This window comes from Vulpes lagopus, chromosome 18 (assembly GCF_018345385.1).
Source record: "Vulpes lagopus strain Blue_001 chromosome 18, ASM1834538v1, whole genome shotgun sequence".
Lineage (NCBI taxonomy): Eukaryota > Metazoa > Chordata > Mammalia > Carnivora > Canidae > Vulpes > Vulpes lagopus.
The window spans coordinates 33,771,446-33,786,177 of NC_054841.1; the positions used below are offsets into that span (position 1 = coordinate 33,771,446).

The following is a 14,732-nucleotide window of genomic DNA, read 5'->3' on the forward strand; positions in this document are numbered from 1 at the left end:
CTTCAATACATGGTTCCCAAGGTCGCCGTGGGGGTTGTCTTCATTCCAGATATCCAGGCAGGGAAAGGGTATGGAACAGCCCATGTGAAGGATTTTATGTGCCAAAGACTATTTAATGTAACCCAGATGTAGTTATTATAAAGCTGGTTCTGAGAAGGTTTTCTTCATATCTCTCTGTTATTTCAAAAAAAGTAGAGTTAGAGGAATCTGATGCTTACATGCAATTAGAACTCATTTATTCATAATGGAAAAGAGCTATTGAATTCTAGAAGGTTAGAGATAAAAATGGGTATGATTAAAGTTTATAGAATCAATGCAGGCAAAAAGAAGTTTACTAGATCACAGACTATAGAATTAGGCTGCTATCTTTGAATATTGTACATAAAACGTTATTCTAAGGCACATAAAGGTAATAGAGTACACCTTTGGAATAATTATAGATGCATTAACTACCATTGATTAGCACTATGTGACAGAAACTTAAACGCATGATTTTATACCATAGAATGGTGATTACATGTACTGGCTCTAGAGCCAAATTGCCTAGGTTTGAATTCTGGTTCTTCCAACTTACTAGCTGAAAAAATCATGGATTAACATTTAACTCTTGCCTGACTCAGTTTCCTCCACTATAAAATGGTGATAAGAATAGTAATCCAGGTGATGTAGTTCATTTGAGGATTAATGATCTAAAAGTGTGAAGCCCTTACAACAGTGCCTGGCACAGAATAAGTTTTTATGACCATTATTATTTATCTATTATCATATTAGGCTATTGTATTGAAATACAATATTGCAAACATTCTAATGGGCGCAATATTCCCAGTATCTAGCAATTGGTAGAACTGGCTGCTAGAAACATGTCTGTTCAAATTAAAATACCTATTCTTCCCACTATGGCAGGCCCAGAATTATGCTGATAAAAGACTGGGCTACATACCATTATTTTCTAAGGAAATTGGGAATATTTATATCATATTGTGGTTGAAAGCAGGGAGAAATTACTCAGATCTGAGTTGTAGCTTCTAGAAATGACTAGCATGGTGGTGAAGAGGTAAATGCTAAAGTCAGTGTTCTTTGGTCTCAATCTCAGTTCTAATTTGTGTGACTTTCAGCAGGTTAATTTATCCCTTCAAGTCTCAACTTCATAATTTATAAAGTGAGGGATAATATTATTGTCCACCAGATCATCTGGGAGTAACAATATGGCATAAACAATAAAGACACTTATTACATCACTTATCAGGAAGTCTAGAAATGGTCAAAGACTTAATCTCATGAAGGACCATATTTGCATATTTCTACTTGGCCATCCTCTTTACACAGTAATGTACTACAAGAGAGAGAGAGGGTCGAGTGGAGAGAAATGTTTCCCTAAAGCCCTACCTTTCTAATCCATTGGCCAGATTCTGGTCTCTTAACCACCTTCTAAACTAATCAAAGACAAAGGGGAATAGGATTCTATAACTGACTTAGAATAGACTAATAATAGTTCATTCCCTGGGAAGACGGAGGAGCCACCTTCCCCAAGCATCTGAATCAAATTGAGGTTTGCTTACAAGAAAAAGAGGGTGGGAGGGTGCTGTTGAAAAGTAAGTGCTATGTTACTGAGTGTCTGGGAAGTGCTTAGCTTAGCTTAGCACTCTGGCCTATAGTGAGTACTCAGTAAAGGTTGGCTTTGCCAACTCCCTGAGGCTGACATTCTGGAGGTCAATGCTGTGCTCTCTCTCTCTCTCTCTCACACACACACACACACACACACACACACACACACACACATACACACACACACACACACACACACGAGAGAGAGAGAGAGAGAGAGAGAGAGAGAGAGAGAGAGAAACCCCACAGAAATTTGTATTGTTTTAAAAACAGAACAGAACACTGAACTTGATGGATCATAGGCCTGGTTCACACAACTTTGGATGTCCTTTTCTTTTTTTTTTTTTTTGGATGCCCTTTTCATGACAAAAATCCCCATGCTTTAAAATTATTTCTGCCTTGTATCCTTACCCAGAGATGTGGAAAATGAAGGGGTTGATCCAACCTGCCTTAAGCCTTATACATGTTGAAGAGATTTATCCCATAGCCTTCCTGGATCAAACTGCATCTTCTCGCTGGCAGAGGAAGTTCCGGGAGCCTATGTTTGTCTTGAAACACCAACACTCTTTAGAATTCTACAGCGTTATTTTCCTTCTTATATTCACATTCACACTAACATCTGGGAAGGAACAAGAATATCTTATGAATGACTCAACCAGCTCTTGCTACCATAGTGGTATATAACAAATGACCCTCTAGCTTAGTAACATTCAACAGTGGGCATCTATTGTCATGTTCATAAGTCTGCAGGTTGGCTGGGTTCTGGCAAATCTATGATAGGTTCTTTTTTTTTTTTTTTTTTTCTATGATAGGTTCTATGGATCTTCCTCCAGCCTGGAGATTAGGCCTCAGTCTGCCGAATAGGGCTCCCTGAGATATGTTTATCTCACGGCAATGACAAGAAACCCAAAGGGGCAAGCCCAACCTCACAAGCATATTTCAAGCCTTTGCTCATATTGCATCTCCTATCCCGTTGGCCAAAGCAAGTGCTACGGTCTAATATAAATGGGATGGATAAATCAGTCATCTAGTTGAAAATTGCAAGGTCACATGGCAAAATGTGTGGATGCACAAAGGGGCAAGGAAGAGAACAAGGAGGGCATGACGACGAAGAAACTCAGTCTACCTTCTCATTTGGCTACAGCCCATCTCTAATCCTCCAAATTCCTCTTCTGGAGGCCACACCTCTTGTCTGTCTTGTCTTTCTTAGCCACTCTGATGGAAAAAATCTATTTGCCCAAAATCCTTCCAGTAGGTAATGGAGAGATTGCAAGGAGAAAGAAAAGGGGAGAAAAAGAAAAGACAGAATAGGAACGAAAAAGAACCAATCTAGTAGGATCCATTGTAAGGACAATTGAGAAGGCCAGGAAAGTTGGAGGTAGTCTTGCTGCATCCTCTAAAGTAAGGAAAAGCAACGTGAGATTGTGATTGGTGCCTTCTGCAAGGTAACTGGCAAGCCAAGGCTACTGGTTAGAAGTTCTATGGAGAGTATACTCAGGTTTCAGTTTAGGGCCATGTGATCCAGATGAAATAAGTCAGCCTTTAGAGGGATTCTTTGTAGCAAGTGGCTTCTGAGGACAAGGTAAGGTCCCCACAAGAGAGCAGGAGTCTGGGGTCATGTTCACCAGGTTATCCATAGTGATTCTTAGTGCCTAGTATATAGCTGGTGATCAATACATATATTTTTTTAATGTATTGAACTATTTAGTAAGCAAATTTCCCCATTGGAGTTTTGGTAACGTTTTGACTTAGTTTATGAACGCTGGACCTGGAAAGCCCTAGTGACAGAAGACATGGAGAACAAATGCTTAAAAGAGAGGAAGGTGTCTCTCGTTCTTTGTTCATATACTGTTTTTCTTTTTAAAAATCAGTTTCATTGAGGTAAATTTTATTTATGATAAAATGTACTTGTTTTAGTTCTATGAGTTTTGACAAATGTGTACCTGCATGATATAGAATATTTCCAACACGCCCCAAATTTCCCTGGTGCCTTTTCTTTGCCAGTCCCTGTGCATTCCTGGCCATAAGCAACTAACGACCTGCCTTCTGTCCATATAGGCTATTCTGCCTATTCCAGAATTCTTCAAGTGGAATCATGAATGTAATATGCAGCTCCTTCAGACGATTCATCCTTGGAGTGGATGCCCATTCCTTTTTACTGCTGAATAAAACGTTTTCCATTGTTTGGGCATTCCATTGTTTATTTACCCATTAAACCTGTTGATTGGCATATGCAGTTTCCAGTTTGGGCTATTATGAAGAAATCCATGAACACTGTTACATAAATGAAAACATATGTTTTCATTTCTCTTGGGAAAGTCCTGGGTATTATGATAAGTAAATGTTTAACTTTTTTATAAGAAACTGCTTCGAAATGGCTTTACCATTTCCTACTCTCTCCAGCAATGGATGGGACTTCCAGTTACCCTATATCCTCTCAAACACTGGTATTGGCAATCTTAAATTTCGCCTATCCTTGTGGGGGTTCTCTCTCTTTCTCCCTTTTTCTAAGAAATGAGAAATGTTTGTTGAATGGAGACGATCACTCTTAGATTCATGTTATTAAACGAGCAGGTTTCTCTCCCTAAGACATCTTTCTCCGTTGTCTCTGTCTCCTCTCTCGCCCTCTGTCCGTGTCTCTGTCTGTCCGTCTGTCCGCCTGTCTCTCTCTCTCTCACACACACACACACACACACCACGTGCAGAGAAGAGGGGCCCTTCTGTCTCCGTGGGAAGCAAGACCATTGTCTCTCTCTCTCGGGTGGGCTTTGCTTTCTCAAAAGCACGACTTCGCCGCCTGCCCCTGCTTCGAGACCAGCGCGCTGCAAACTCTCAGGCGCCACGAGGTTTCCCCAAAGAGCCCTCACGCCGCCTCTCAACTGCTCCCTTCCCTACCAATAAATCATATTTGCAAAGAGCTGGGCTGTGGCCGGCGCTGGAGCGCTCCAGCTTGGGGGCTGCCTCTCGGATCCCTCCCGACCTCCCCCGTTCTCCAGCCAGTTTGCACCCGAAGACACGTCAGGCTCCGGCGCAGGTTCCCCGGAAAGCCCCCGGGGGCGCGCGGCTCCAGGGCACCCGGGCGCCCCTGCAACCGGGGCACGGGGCATGCTCAGAGGGCGCGCGGGCGGCGCAGGCGTCGGCTGCAGTGGGGCCCGCGGGCCGGGAGGTGCCGCTGCGTCCCCGCTTCCCGGCGCTGACCCAGCGCGCAAAGTTGGGCTGGAAGCCGCCGGGGAAGGAGGGACCGAGCCGGCGAGGGTGGCGGGGAAGCGGGGCGGGAGGAGGTGGGAGGAGGGGCAGGAGCGGGTGGGGGGGCGCCGAGCGTGTGTCACTCGCGCTCTCCCTCTGTGCACAGAGGATGTGCTGAATGGTGCGCCTCGAGGCGGCGGCGGCGGCGGCGGCGGAGCAGGACCCGGCGGCAGCTGGCAGCCTCGGCCCCCGGCTCGGCTTCCCTTCGCCCTCCGAGGCCCCGCAGCCACCGCGGGCGCCCGACCCCGCGTCCCGCCCGGGGCATGGCCCGGCGCCCGGCGCCCGCGCGCCCCGCCTGCTGAGCCGCGCGGAGGAGCTGCGGAGGCCGGGAGGGGGAGGCCGGGAGGCCGGGAGGGGGAGGCCGGGAGCCCGGGAGGGGGAGGCCGGCGGGGGAGCAGAGCCGAGCGCCGCGGAGCCGACGAGGGAGCCCGCGCCCCGCGCCCGCGCCCGCGCCCGCGCCCGCGCCCGTCCGTGCCGCGCTCGCCCGGGCCGCCCGGAGCCCCGATGAGCCCAGATGGCCGGGGCGCAGCCCGGAGTGCACGCTTTGCAACTCAAGCCCGTGTGCGTGTCCGACAGCCTCAAGAAGGGCACCAAATTCGTCAAGTGGGATGATGTAAGTCGGGGCGGCGGGCTGGGGGCCGGGGCGGGGGGCGCCGGCGGCGCGGGGCGGGCGGCGTGGGGGTGGGGCGAGGGGCGCGTTATGCAATGGGTGCGGCGGGGCGCGGGGGGGCGCGGGGCGGCGCGGGGCGCGGGGCGCGGGGCGCGGGGTGGCCCCTGGGGCGGCGGCGGCGGCGGCGGCTCCGCGCGCTCCGGTGCTCCGCGGGGTCCCGAGCTGCCGTCTCCGCGGGGCTGGCCGGCGCCCCCCGAGGGTCTCCAGGCCTTGGGGCCCGAGGAGCGGGGGGCGGGCTTTGCCCGGCGACGGTCCTGGGAGTTTGGAAAGTGTGAAGTTGGGACCGGCTGGGGAGCGCCGGGTGTGACCGAGACGCGCCCTCCCCGCCCGCGGCGCACCCCCCCCGCCCGCCCGCCGGCCCGTCTGGGAAGCCCCCGCCTCCGAGCCCCAGCCCGAGCCCCAGCCCCTGCCCGAGGCCGTGGGCGACCGCCCGCCGACCCTGCCGCGCTGCGATGGGCCCACGCGGCGGAGGACGCCGCGGTCCCGCCGACAGGTGGTCGCTGCAGCCAAACTTCCGCGCCTGGCCCCGGAGTGAGGGGCCTTGGGAGTGGCCGGCGAGGGCACAGATGAGGAGCCCTGGAGGGCGGCCGGGAGCCCCGCGGGGTCCAGGGGCGCTCAGCGGGCCTGCGGGCAAGTGGAGAGGCCCCTCTGAGAACTGAGCCGGGAACAGACCACCCCCCCCGTTTGTGTGCATCTTTTGCCAAGTGGGGCAGAGCTTAGCCCAGAGCCGGACCTCCAGGGTTCACTTGAGCCCTGCACCCCAAGACTTCAAGCGACGCCCCCCCCACCCCACATTGCCTTCAAACACTTAACATTTACAACTGCTGAAAACATGGGAAAATTCAGATGGAGGACATTATCATATCAGTTTTCATGTGCTGGGTGTCACTCAAAAGGTTTGATAAGAGCAACCCACCGGGATAAACCTGAGCTGTCAGGATCTAGAGAAATGTAGGTCTACACATCTCTTAAACAGGAGGAATTACAGGGGAATAAGGTGTTCTTCTTGCTGAAAAGATTTTCCACCTAGTAAATTATAGCCTGTTATCCCCCAGGGTATTTTTCTCTAATCTTCTTAAGCCATTTTCCAGTGTCTGAAAACAATTTAAATATTCCAGGTAGCGAAACCAATTACTTAGGGGAGTGAGTCCGTGTCTATATTTTGTCCAGTTGGAAGTGCAAGCAGAACTTGGAGCATGAGCCACAGCTTCCTTGAAAGCTAATGCCAATTACTTGATGCCGTAGGCAAAGATGTAAACACACATCCTTTTACTGAGGACTTTACACTTTTCTTCTTCCGTCCCAGTGTAATGACCGGATGTTTTTGTAAATGGAATAGAATCTAAACAATAAATTCAGACACAGATTAAATGCTTTGTTTGTGTGAAGGAAAAACAGCAACAAGGAGCAAGAAAATGCAGTTCAGTAGCAAATAAAACAGGCTTGCCCACCTTGAGGTCTCCAATAGAGAGTTTACCTACAAGGAAGGTAAGGGCAGAAAAGGGAGAGAGAGAGAGAGAGAGAGAGAGAGAGAGAGAGAAAGAGAGAGACTTTACAGAGTATAAAAGGATATTCCATTATAAACTCTGGGTTTATTCACAGTGATGATTTTAAACAATGTTCCAGAATGTCTTATTTGAAAGAAAATAGCCAGTGTCACTTTGAAAATGAGGCTCTTCTGTGGAACACATTTTGATACATCCTGGTAGATGATTTTTATTACTGTGCATTCATGGCCTGTGTATTTCTTCTTTACCTATAATGCCAGACCCTACCCTAGATCAGGGGGGTGATGACCACTGTAGACAGAATCTCTGCTGTTACAGACCTTACATGATAGGTAGAGGAGAGAGAAAGTTATCAGGAGCACCACCGATCATATAGAGATGAGGAGTGATGCAATGAGAGTCATTACACTCTGTTGAGAGGCCACCAGGCAGACACCACCTGAAGGTGAGAAGTGCTCTTTCTGAGCACCACAACAGCGAGTTTCCTGGGAAACCCTACAGGAAGGATGTATGCACTAAGGAGAGGCGGCCTGGAGAATCTTAGATCTTCTATAGGGAAGAACCTAGATTGCACCCAAGAGTCAAGTTATCTGGCATATGATGAACTCTCCAGTAAGCTCCCTAGCTCTGCATCTCCATGGTGATCTGTGAACTAAGAGGCCACCAGACTTTCTTAGGTCCCCTGTATCCTCCTCAGGTGGATATAGGTGGCCTAAGTTTACTTTTGAACTTAGGTTCCGGTTCATATTTGCCATTCCAAAATCAAACTAGTTGAGGTGATCCGGCTAACTATATTGCATCATAGTGATACTGCATGATGAAGACAAAAGAGAACTAGATCTTGAGTCCAAAGGCTTGAGTTTACCTGCTGATTCTCTTGCCAGTCACCTGTGTTACTTTAGGTTAATCACTTGCCTCTTCTGAATCTTTGCTGCCTCTTGTGCAAGACTGTGAGAATGCTCCTTTTTTTTTTTTTAAACCAATTTTACATAGCATGGTTGGGAGTACGCAGTAGGATAAAGCAGCACTTCTCACACTTGAGCATACGTCAGAAACATCAGAGACATACATCAGAGCGGGCTTGGCAACACTCAGATTGCTGATCCCACTCTCAGGGCCTGATTCAGAAGGTCTGAGGTGGGGCCTGAGAATCTGAATTTCTCATAGGATTTTTTTTTTTTTTTTGAGTGATAATGAGGCTGCCGGTCTGGGGAACCACACTTTGAAACCACTGAGATAAGATTTGTGAAGTAACTTAAAAAGTATGATAGATAGCTCCCGTGATCTTGTCAGTCTGTGTCAATTTTTGCTAGTTTGTGATTTTAATTTTATCTCTATGTTTCCATGTTGAGAAATTCATCCAGTTGTTACCTTTCTATCTAAGAGGTAGAAGGACCTCAGTGACAAAATCATGGATATTCTTTTTAGATCTTATGGCCTATCTTATGAAGTGTCTCTGATGCCTAGGCTGGCTTACCTTACACTCGTATGTGTCTTTTGAATTTCCTTTATGCAATAAAAAATTTTCAGCATTGTTACCTGCTTCTAATGGAATTGTTAGAAAGGGAAAAACAGAAGATTTTTGAGAGGCCGTTTTGTCTGTCTTTGAGCCGGGGAGACTCCTGTGTTTTTCTTTTTTGGCTCTGACTTTGGGAAGTACCTGCTGCCTCTTGCCCCGGGGTACATCCCCACCTGCTTGTCCAGAGGAGATGTAAATGCTGGAAATAATCTTAAAATCTCTCAAATATCTGATCTCACTTAAAACCTATAGAATTCTGCTCTTTGGTCTTTAAGAAGAAGGATGCACAAACTCGTAAAAGAGATTCTCAATAGCCCATTGCAAAGCATAAGAATACATTTGAAAATGGTAAGTGTGGGGACTATTTAGAATTGTGGAGAGATTATCTCTTGTTCCTTGACTGGTTAAAACACCATAAATACTGTTTTTCTGACCACCATATGGAATGGAAGATGTCAGCTAGGCCAGGTGCAGTGCCCTGCATAATCTGCTGGCTACCTGCCAGGATCATGGCTGTGGATGCTCTACAAGTGGTAGTCAAAAGCTTTGACTAAACAAGGCACTAACCAATCACAGCAGACGGTAGGTGGGCAATAGAACTGGAGCAGGGACGTGGAGAACACCCTCTTGCACCAGGGCCAGCCACTGGCCTTTCTTCTGCCTGATTGTGGGGAGGGCTAGGGGTCCTCAGGCACTGTGGGGCATAGAATTATTTCAGTGTTTGAACAACTAGTAATTGCGTGTCAGAACATCAAGGCCAAACCTTGTCCTCCAGAACTTGGTCAGCAGCTATAGAACTGACCTATCTTGGTTATCTGTTTTACCAATGATATCAAAGGATGCAACTTTATCTTTGCTTTTATTTTGCACTTGTATGTTACAGGCCCCTGTAGTGGAGGTGGGTACAAAGGACTGTGAATGTTGTAGGAGAGTTCTGGTGAGATGGACAGTGGAGGGGGGTTCTTTCTGCATCTCAAGGAGCTTGAGAGAATGTCAGTCTGCCCCCCACCATGTTTGGCCTTGCTCTGTATTGGAAAGCATGGGGAAGAAAAGAGGAAGAGTAGAAATCATATTTCTACTCCCTCCCGGGCTCTGATTTGCCTCTGTGTAAGGTCCCAGGACCCCGTCTCTTTGTTCCACAACCTCTAAGGCATGGAGGGCTTCTTTCTCTAGTTTTGCCCTCCAAATTCTGATCTCGCTATAAGTAAGTTACTTAATGCACCTCAAACTGGGATTCCTCATCTATGATGTGAGGATTGTAATATTTCCTGCTGCCCACACCAGCTGGTAAGGTTAAATGAGCGAAGGCATATGCATTGTTTTGTATAGTGCCTGACACACAGGAAACTCTTAATAAAACACAGTTTTAAAAATTATTGTTCCTCTAATAGTTAGAGGGCCATGAATTTTATCATAGTGGCCAGTGTATGTTAGACAACTCTTTTATTCTACAAGTGGGATGATCCAGATCTTCTGTTCATTCCCTTTCATGTGTGTTCATATTTTATAGTTGGGAAAAAAGAAAAAAAAATCAGTTTTTTACTCTTTTAAAAAAATTCAGGTGTTTCAGAGAAAATGAATCTTTATAAAAAGCGGGACACATACTCTTTAAAGCAAGTCAGTTTACAAAGCATCCATAAGTTTTATTTCTACTTAAATTAAAAAAAAATATATATGGAAAGAAGAAACAGTTAAACAAAACTCTTATAATTTGGTAAGAACATACATATTGAAAATAAATAAATAAATAAATAAATAAATAAATAAATATATATATAAATAATCTTTGTACATTCTCATAAATACAGTCTAACTCGACAGTTATACCTGTGACTGGCTAAGTTGTTTGAGAAGAAGGCTGAGGAAGCTCAAAGGTTTGGATTTGCATTAATGCCCCATGGATTTGAAACAAGTAGCACCCTCCTCCCTTTCCACTGCTCTTCCCCCCACAAACAAAATCTCTGCAGTTAAAACAGGTAGTGGGAAATGTGCGATATGCCACTCAGCATCATACACAAAAGCTTATTTAGAACGCTTGCATTATGTAGAATCTGCGGTTACAGTTTCCAAAATGATGGAAGCAGATGATGGATGACACTGACAAAATTAATGAGGGAGCAGAGGGGAAGGGTTCATGAGATGGGCATTCGGCAGCACTCACTTTGGAAAGGTTATGGGAAACAGAGAAGAAATAGCTCCGGCTGGTAGGTGGTGGATCCGGATGGGACCCCCACAGAGTGAGAGACAGATTTCAGGCTGGAAAGCTGGCAGATGCCCTCAAAAATGCCACTTAAATATGCCCAAATATGTCCATTTTTCTATGTTCAAAGACCTTCTGTGACTTTCTCATTGATAGTAATTACTTTAAGTGTAAAAGTATTAACTTTTCCAAAGCCTCGTCAAATAAAGCTGTTTTAAGCTTTTTATCAGAGTGTAACATGCACACAGCAAAACACAAAAATCTTCTGTCTCCCTGGCTCCGTTTTCACAAAATGAACACTTTCAGTAAGCAGCACCAGATCAAGAACAGCACTACCAGCCTCGGGTGCTACCTTCAGGTCCTTATACCTCCTGGAGGCGGGAGGGGGAGGGTAACAGTCATCCTGGCTTATAACTGTATAGATTGGTTTTCCCTATTTTTGATAGCTATTTTTTTTTTTTTAAATTTCCGTGAAGGGATCCCTGGGTGGCGCTGCGGTTTGGCGCCTGCCTTTGGCCCGGGGCGCGATCCTGGAGACCCGGGATCGAATCCCACGTCGGGCTCCCGGTGCATGGAGCCTGCTTCTCCCTCTGCCTGTGTCTCTGCCTCTCTCTCTCTCTCTCTCTCTGCGACTCTCATGAATAAATAAAAATTAAAAAAAAAAAAAAATTTCCGTGAAAACAAAATAAACTCTCTTCAGCCTAAAGCACGGTTTTTTGTTTCTGTTTTTTTTTTTTTTTAAGATTTATTGACTCATGAGAGACACAGAGAGATAGGCAGAGACATAGGCAGATGGAGAAGCAGGCTCCCTGCAGGGAGTCCGATGCGGGACTCGACCTGAGCCACCCAGGCATCTCTCAATATGCCTTTTATTTTTAAATTTTTTAAAAAAGATTTTGTTTATTCATGATAGACACAGAGACAGTCAGGGACATAGGCAGAGGGAGAAGCAGGCTTCCTGTGGGGAGCCCGATGTGGACTCAATCCCAGGACCCTGGGATCATGCCCTGAGCCGAAGGTAGACACTTAACCACTGAGCCACCCAGGCATCTCTCAATATGCCTTTTATTTTTAAATTTTTTAAAAAAAGATTTTGTTTATTCATGATAGACACAGAGACAGTCAGGGACATAGGCAGAGGGAGAAGCAGGCTTCCTGTGGGGAGCCCGATGTGGACTCAATCCCAGGACCCTGGGATCATGCCCTGAGCCGAAGGTAGACACTTAACCACTGAGCCACCCAGGCATCTCTCAATATGCCTTTTATTTTTAAATTTTTTAAAAAAAGATTTTGTTTATTCATGATAGACACAGAGACAGTCAGGGACATAGGCAGAGCCAGGACCCTGGATCACGACCTGAGCCAAAAGCAGACACTCAACCATTGAGTCACCCAGGTGCCCTTAAAGTATGTTTTTATTAACTGCTGAATGAACCCTCTTGAACAATACAACAAAAGTGACTTGCCTTCTGTTTAGACGGCAATTGGTTAGCTCCTCATCTGTCCTAAAGGTGAAGTCTGGAAAGAGAAGCAGTTGTAAATGCCCCAACGGAGGAAACAGTTAAACAAAACTCTACTAATTTATTTATTTATTTTTAAAAATATTTAATTTATTTATTCATGAGAGACACAGAGAGATAGGCAGAGACATAGGCAGATGGAGAAGCAGGCTCCCTGCAGGGAGTCCGATGCGGGACTCGATCCAGGACCCTGGGATCATGCCCTGAGCCGAAGGTAGACACTTAACCACTGAGCCACCAGGCATCTCTCAATATGCCTTTTATTTTTAAATTTTTTAAAAAAAGATTTTGTTTATTCATGATAGACACAGAGACAGTCAGGGACATAGGCAGAGGGAGAAGCAGGCTTCCTGTGGGGAGCCCGATGTGGACTCAATCCCAGGACCCTGGGATCATGCCCTGAGCCGAAGGTAGACACTTAACCACTGAGCCACCCAGGCATCTCTCAATATGCCTTTTATTTTTAAATTTTTTAAAAAAGATTTTGTTTATTCATGAGAGACACAGAGACAGTCAGGGACATAGGCAGAGGGAGAAGCAGGCTTCCTGTGGGGAGCCCGATGTGGGACTCAATCCCAGGACCCTGGGATCATGCCCTGAGCCGAAGGTAGACACTTAACCACTGAGCCACCCAGGCATCTCTCAATATGCCTTTTAGTCATATATATCCCAAGGTAGAATTCAGCACAATGTTTTCCAGTCTTCCTTGTGTAGTCATTACCCCCTTCATCATTTTCCCACCACCACAAAAGTGTTGCTTATACCCACATCTTCCTTTCCTTACATCCCAGCCACTCCTTCTCAGTCCTCCAAAGCCTTGTTCTGCCCTTATCATTGCTTTGGAAATTCTCTTGCCAACCTGGCAATTCTCCTGGCAACCTGCTAGGTGCCGACCCCAACTGATAGTTTGCAGAACCTATCTTTGCTTCCTTGCTTCTTTTCCTGCCATATCTTTCCATCCACCCATTCAGCATTCATAATGAAAATATGCATTGATGCCTCTTATAAACTAGATATTTTATTAGTGTTGTGGAGTTATGATGATAAATAGTTTGGTTCCTGCCCTGGTGAAGTTTGTATTTTATTGGGGAGGGGGGAGAGATGCTAAAGAAATAGGAGCGTAATTACTTCATTATAATGGTGTTAGTAAGTGCTACAGAAAAAGATCTAGAGGTACATGTGAGCATAAGAAATGTGGAAGGGTCCCTGGGAGGCATTCTATTTATGGGAAGACCTGCGTTCTAAGTAGGACTTGGGCCATCAAAAGGCGGGGAGAGTGTGTCAGGCCAATGGAGCAGCACATGGGGGCATTCCAAGGATCAAAGGATGTGTCCTTTGAAGGACAGAGCAGAATAAGCAGATGGGGAGCTTGTGGTTCAGGTAACGCTGGCAGGATGGCAAGTGGCCTGCTTAGGCCACTGCAAGGTTTTATCATAAAGTTAATGGGAAGCCATTGAAGCCATGTTTTCAGCCTCAGTATTATTGACATTTGAGGCTAGATCATTCTTTGTTGTAAGGGGCTGGTCTGTGCATTGTAGGACGTTTTGCACCATCCCTGGCTTCTACCCACTAGATGTCAGTAGTAAAAGCCCCAGTTCGACAAACAAAATTATCTCTGGACATTGCAAAATTGCCCCAGTTCAGAACCACTGATTTAAATCTTAGCAACTGATTTTTAAAAGTATTGGGCTAACGCATGTGCATGAGTGTGCCAACACACACACACACACACACACACACACACACACACACACACACACCAGGCCAGGAAGCATATGAGAAGATGTTCAACGTCATTAGTCATAAGAAAATGCAAATTCAGACTGCAGTGTGATGCCCCTTTATACCCACAAGAGTTATATCTTACTAAAATGGTCTCTTTCCTCATCTGATGTCCCCAATAAGCCACAGCACCTTGGGTGACTGGGGATCTGGGCTTCTGTTTGAATCTGTACTACAGTGTCTGAAGTAACTTGTGTGGTATTTGAAGAAATATGTTTCCAACTTTTCCCTGTATTCTGCTAAGAGAGATTTTTATACCTGTCGGTAAAATGCACATATTGAAATGGTGCTTCTCTCCACTGTTTTGCATCTTCTCTTCTGGACCTGGTAACAGACCTCCTCTGCTTTCCTTTAGTTGAGGGAAATTTCAGACTGGATAGACCTGGGGAAGAAAATTCTCATCAATGTTGATGTATGTAGAAGTTTTACCTCACTGATCCTAAGCCAATACCTTAACGTCTTTTATTATTTTATTTTTAATTTTTATTTTTTTTTTGCATAGTTAGGACTGCATTGCCAATGTTTGAAGGGATCACATCTGCTTTTCTGTGACCCTTAGAATTCTTTTTTCCCTGTTTATACAACTGCAACGTATATATTTCCCATCTTTGGCTCTTCTTTTTCCTGATGCAGGTCTTGGGCAATCCCTATGGAACATTGCTTGTTATTTTTCCTTGTTGAC

At 45.9% G+C, this 14,732-nt stretch overlaps 1 protein-coding gene across 2 annotated transcripts in view; it reads left to right on the forward strand.

Annotated features, from left to right (window-relative positions):
• Positions 1-5,221: 5,221 nt before the first annotated feature.
• Positions 5,222-14,732, forward strand: part of PLCB1 (phospholipase C beta 1) — a 679,067-nt gene continuing 669,556 nt past the window's right edge. For both annotated transcript variants that reach the window (XM_041732275.1, XM_041732276.1), the window contains exon 1: positions 5,222-5,464. In XM_041732275.1, the coding sequence (XP_041588209.1) occupies positions 5,366-5,464 (99 nt within the window). In that variant the 5' untranslated portion in view covers positions 5,222-5,365. The remainder of the gene's footprint in view (positions 5,465-14,732) is intronic.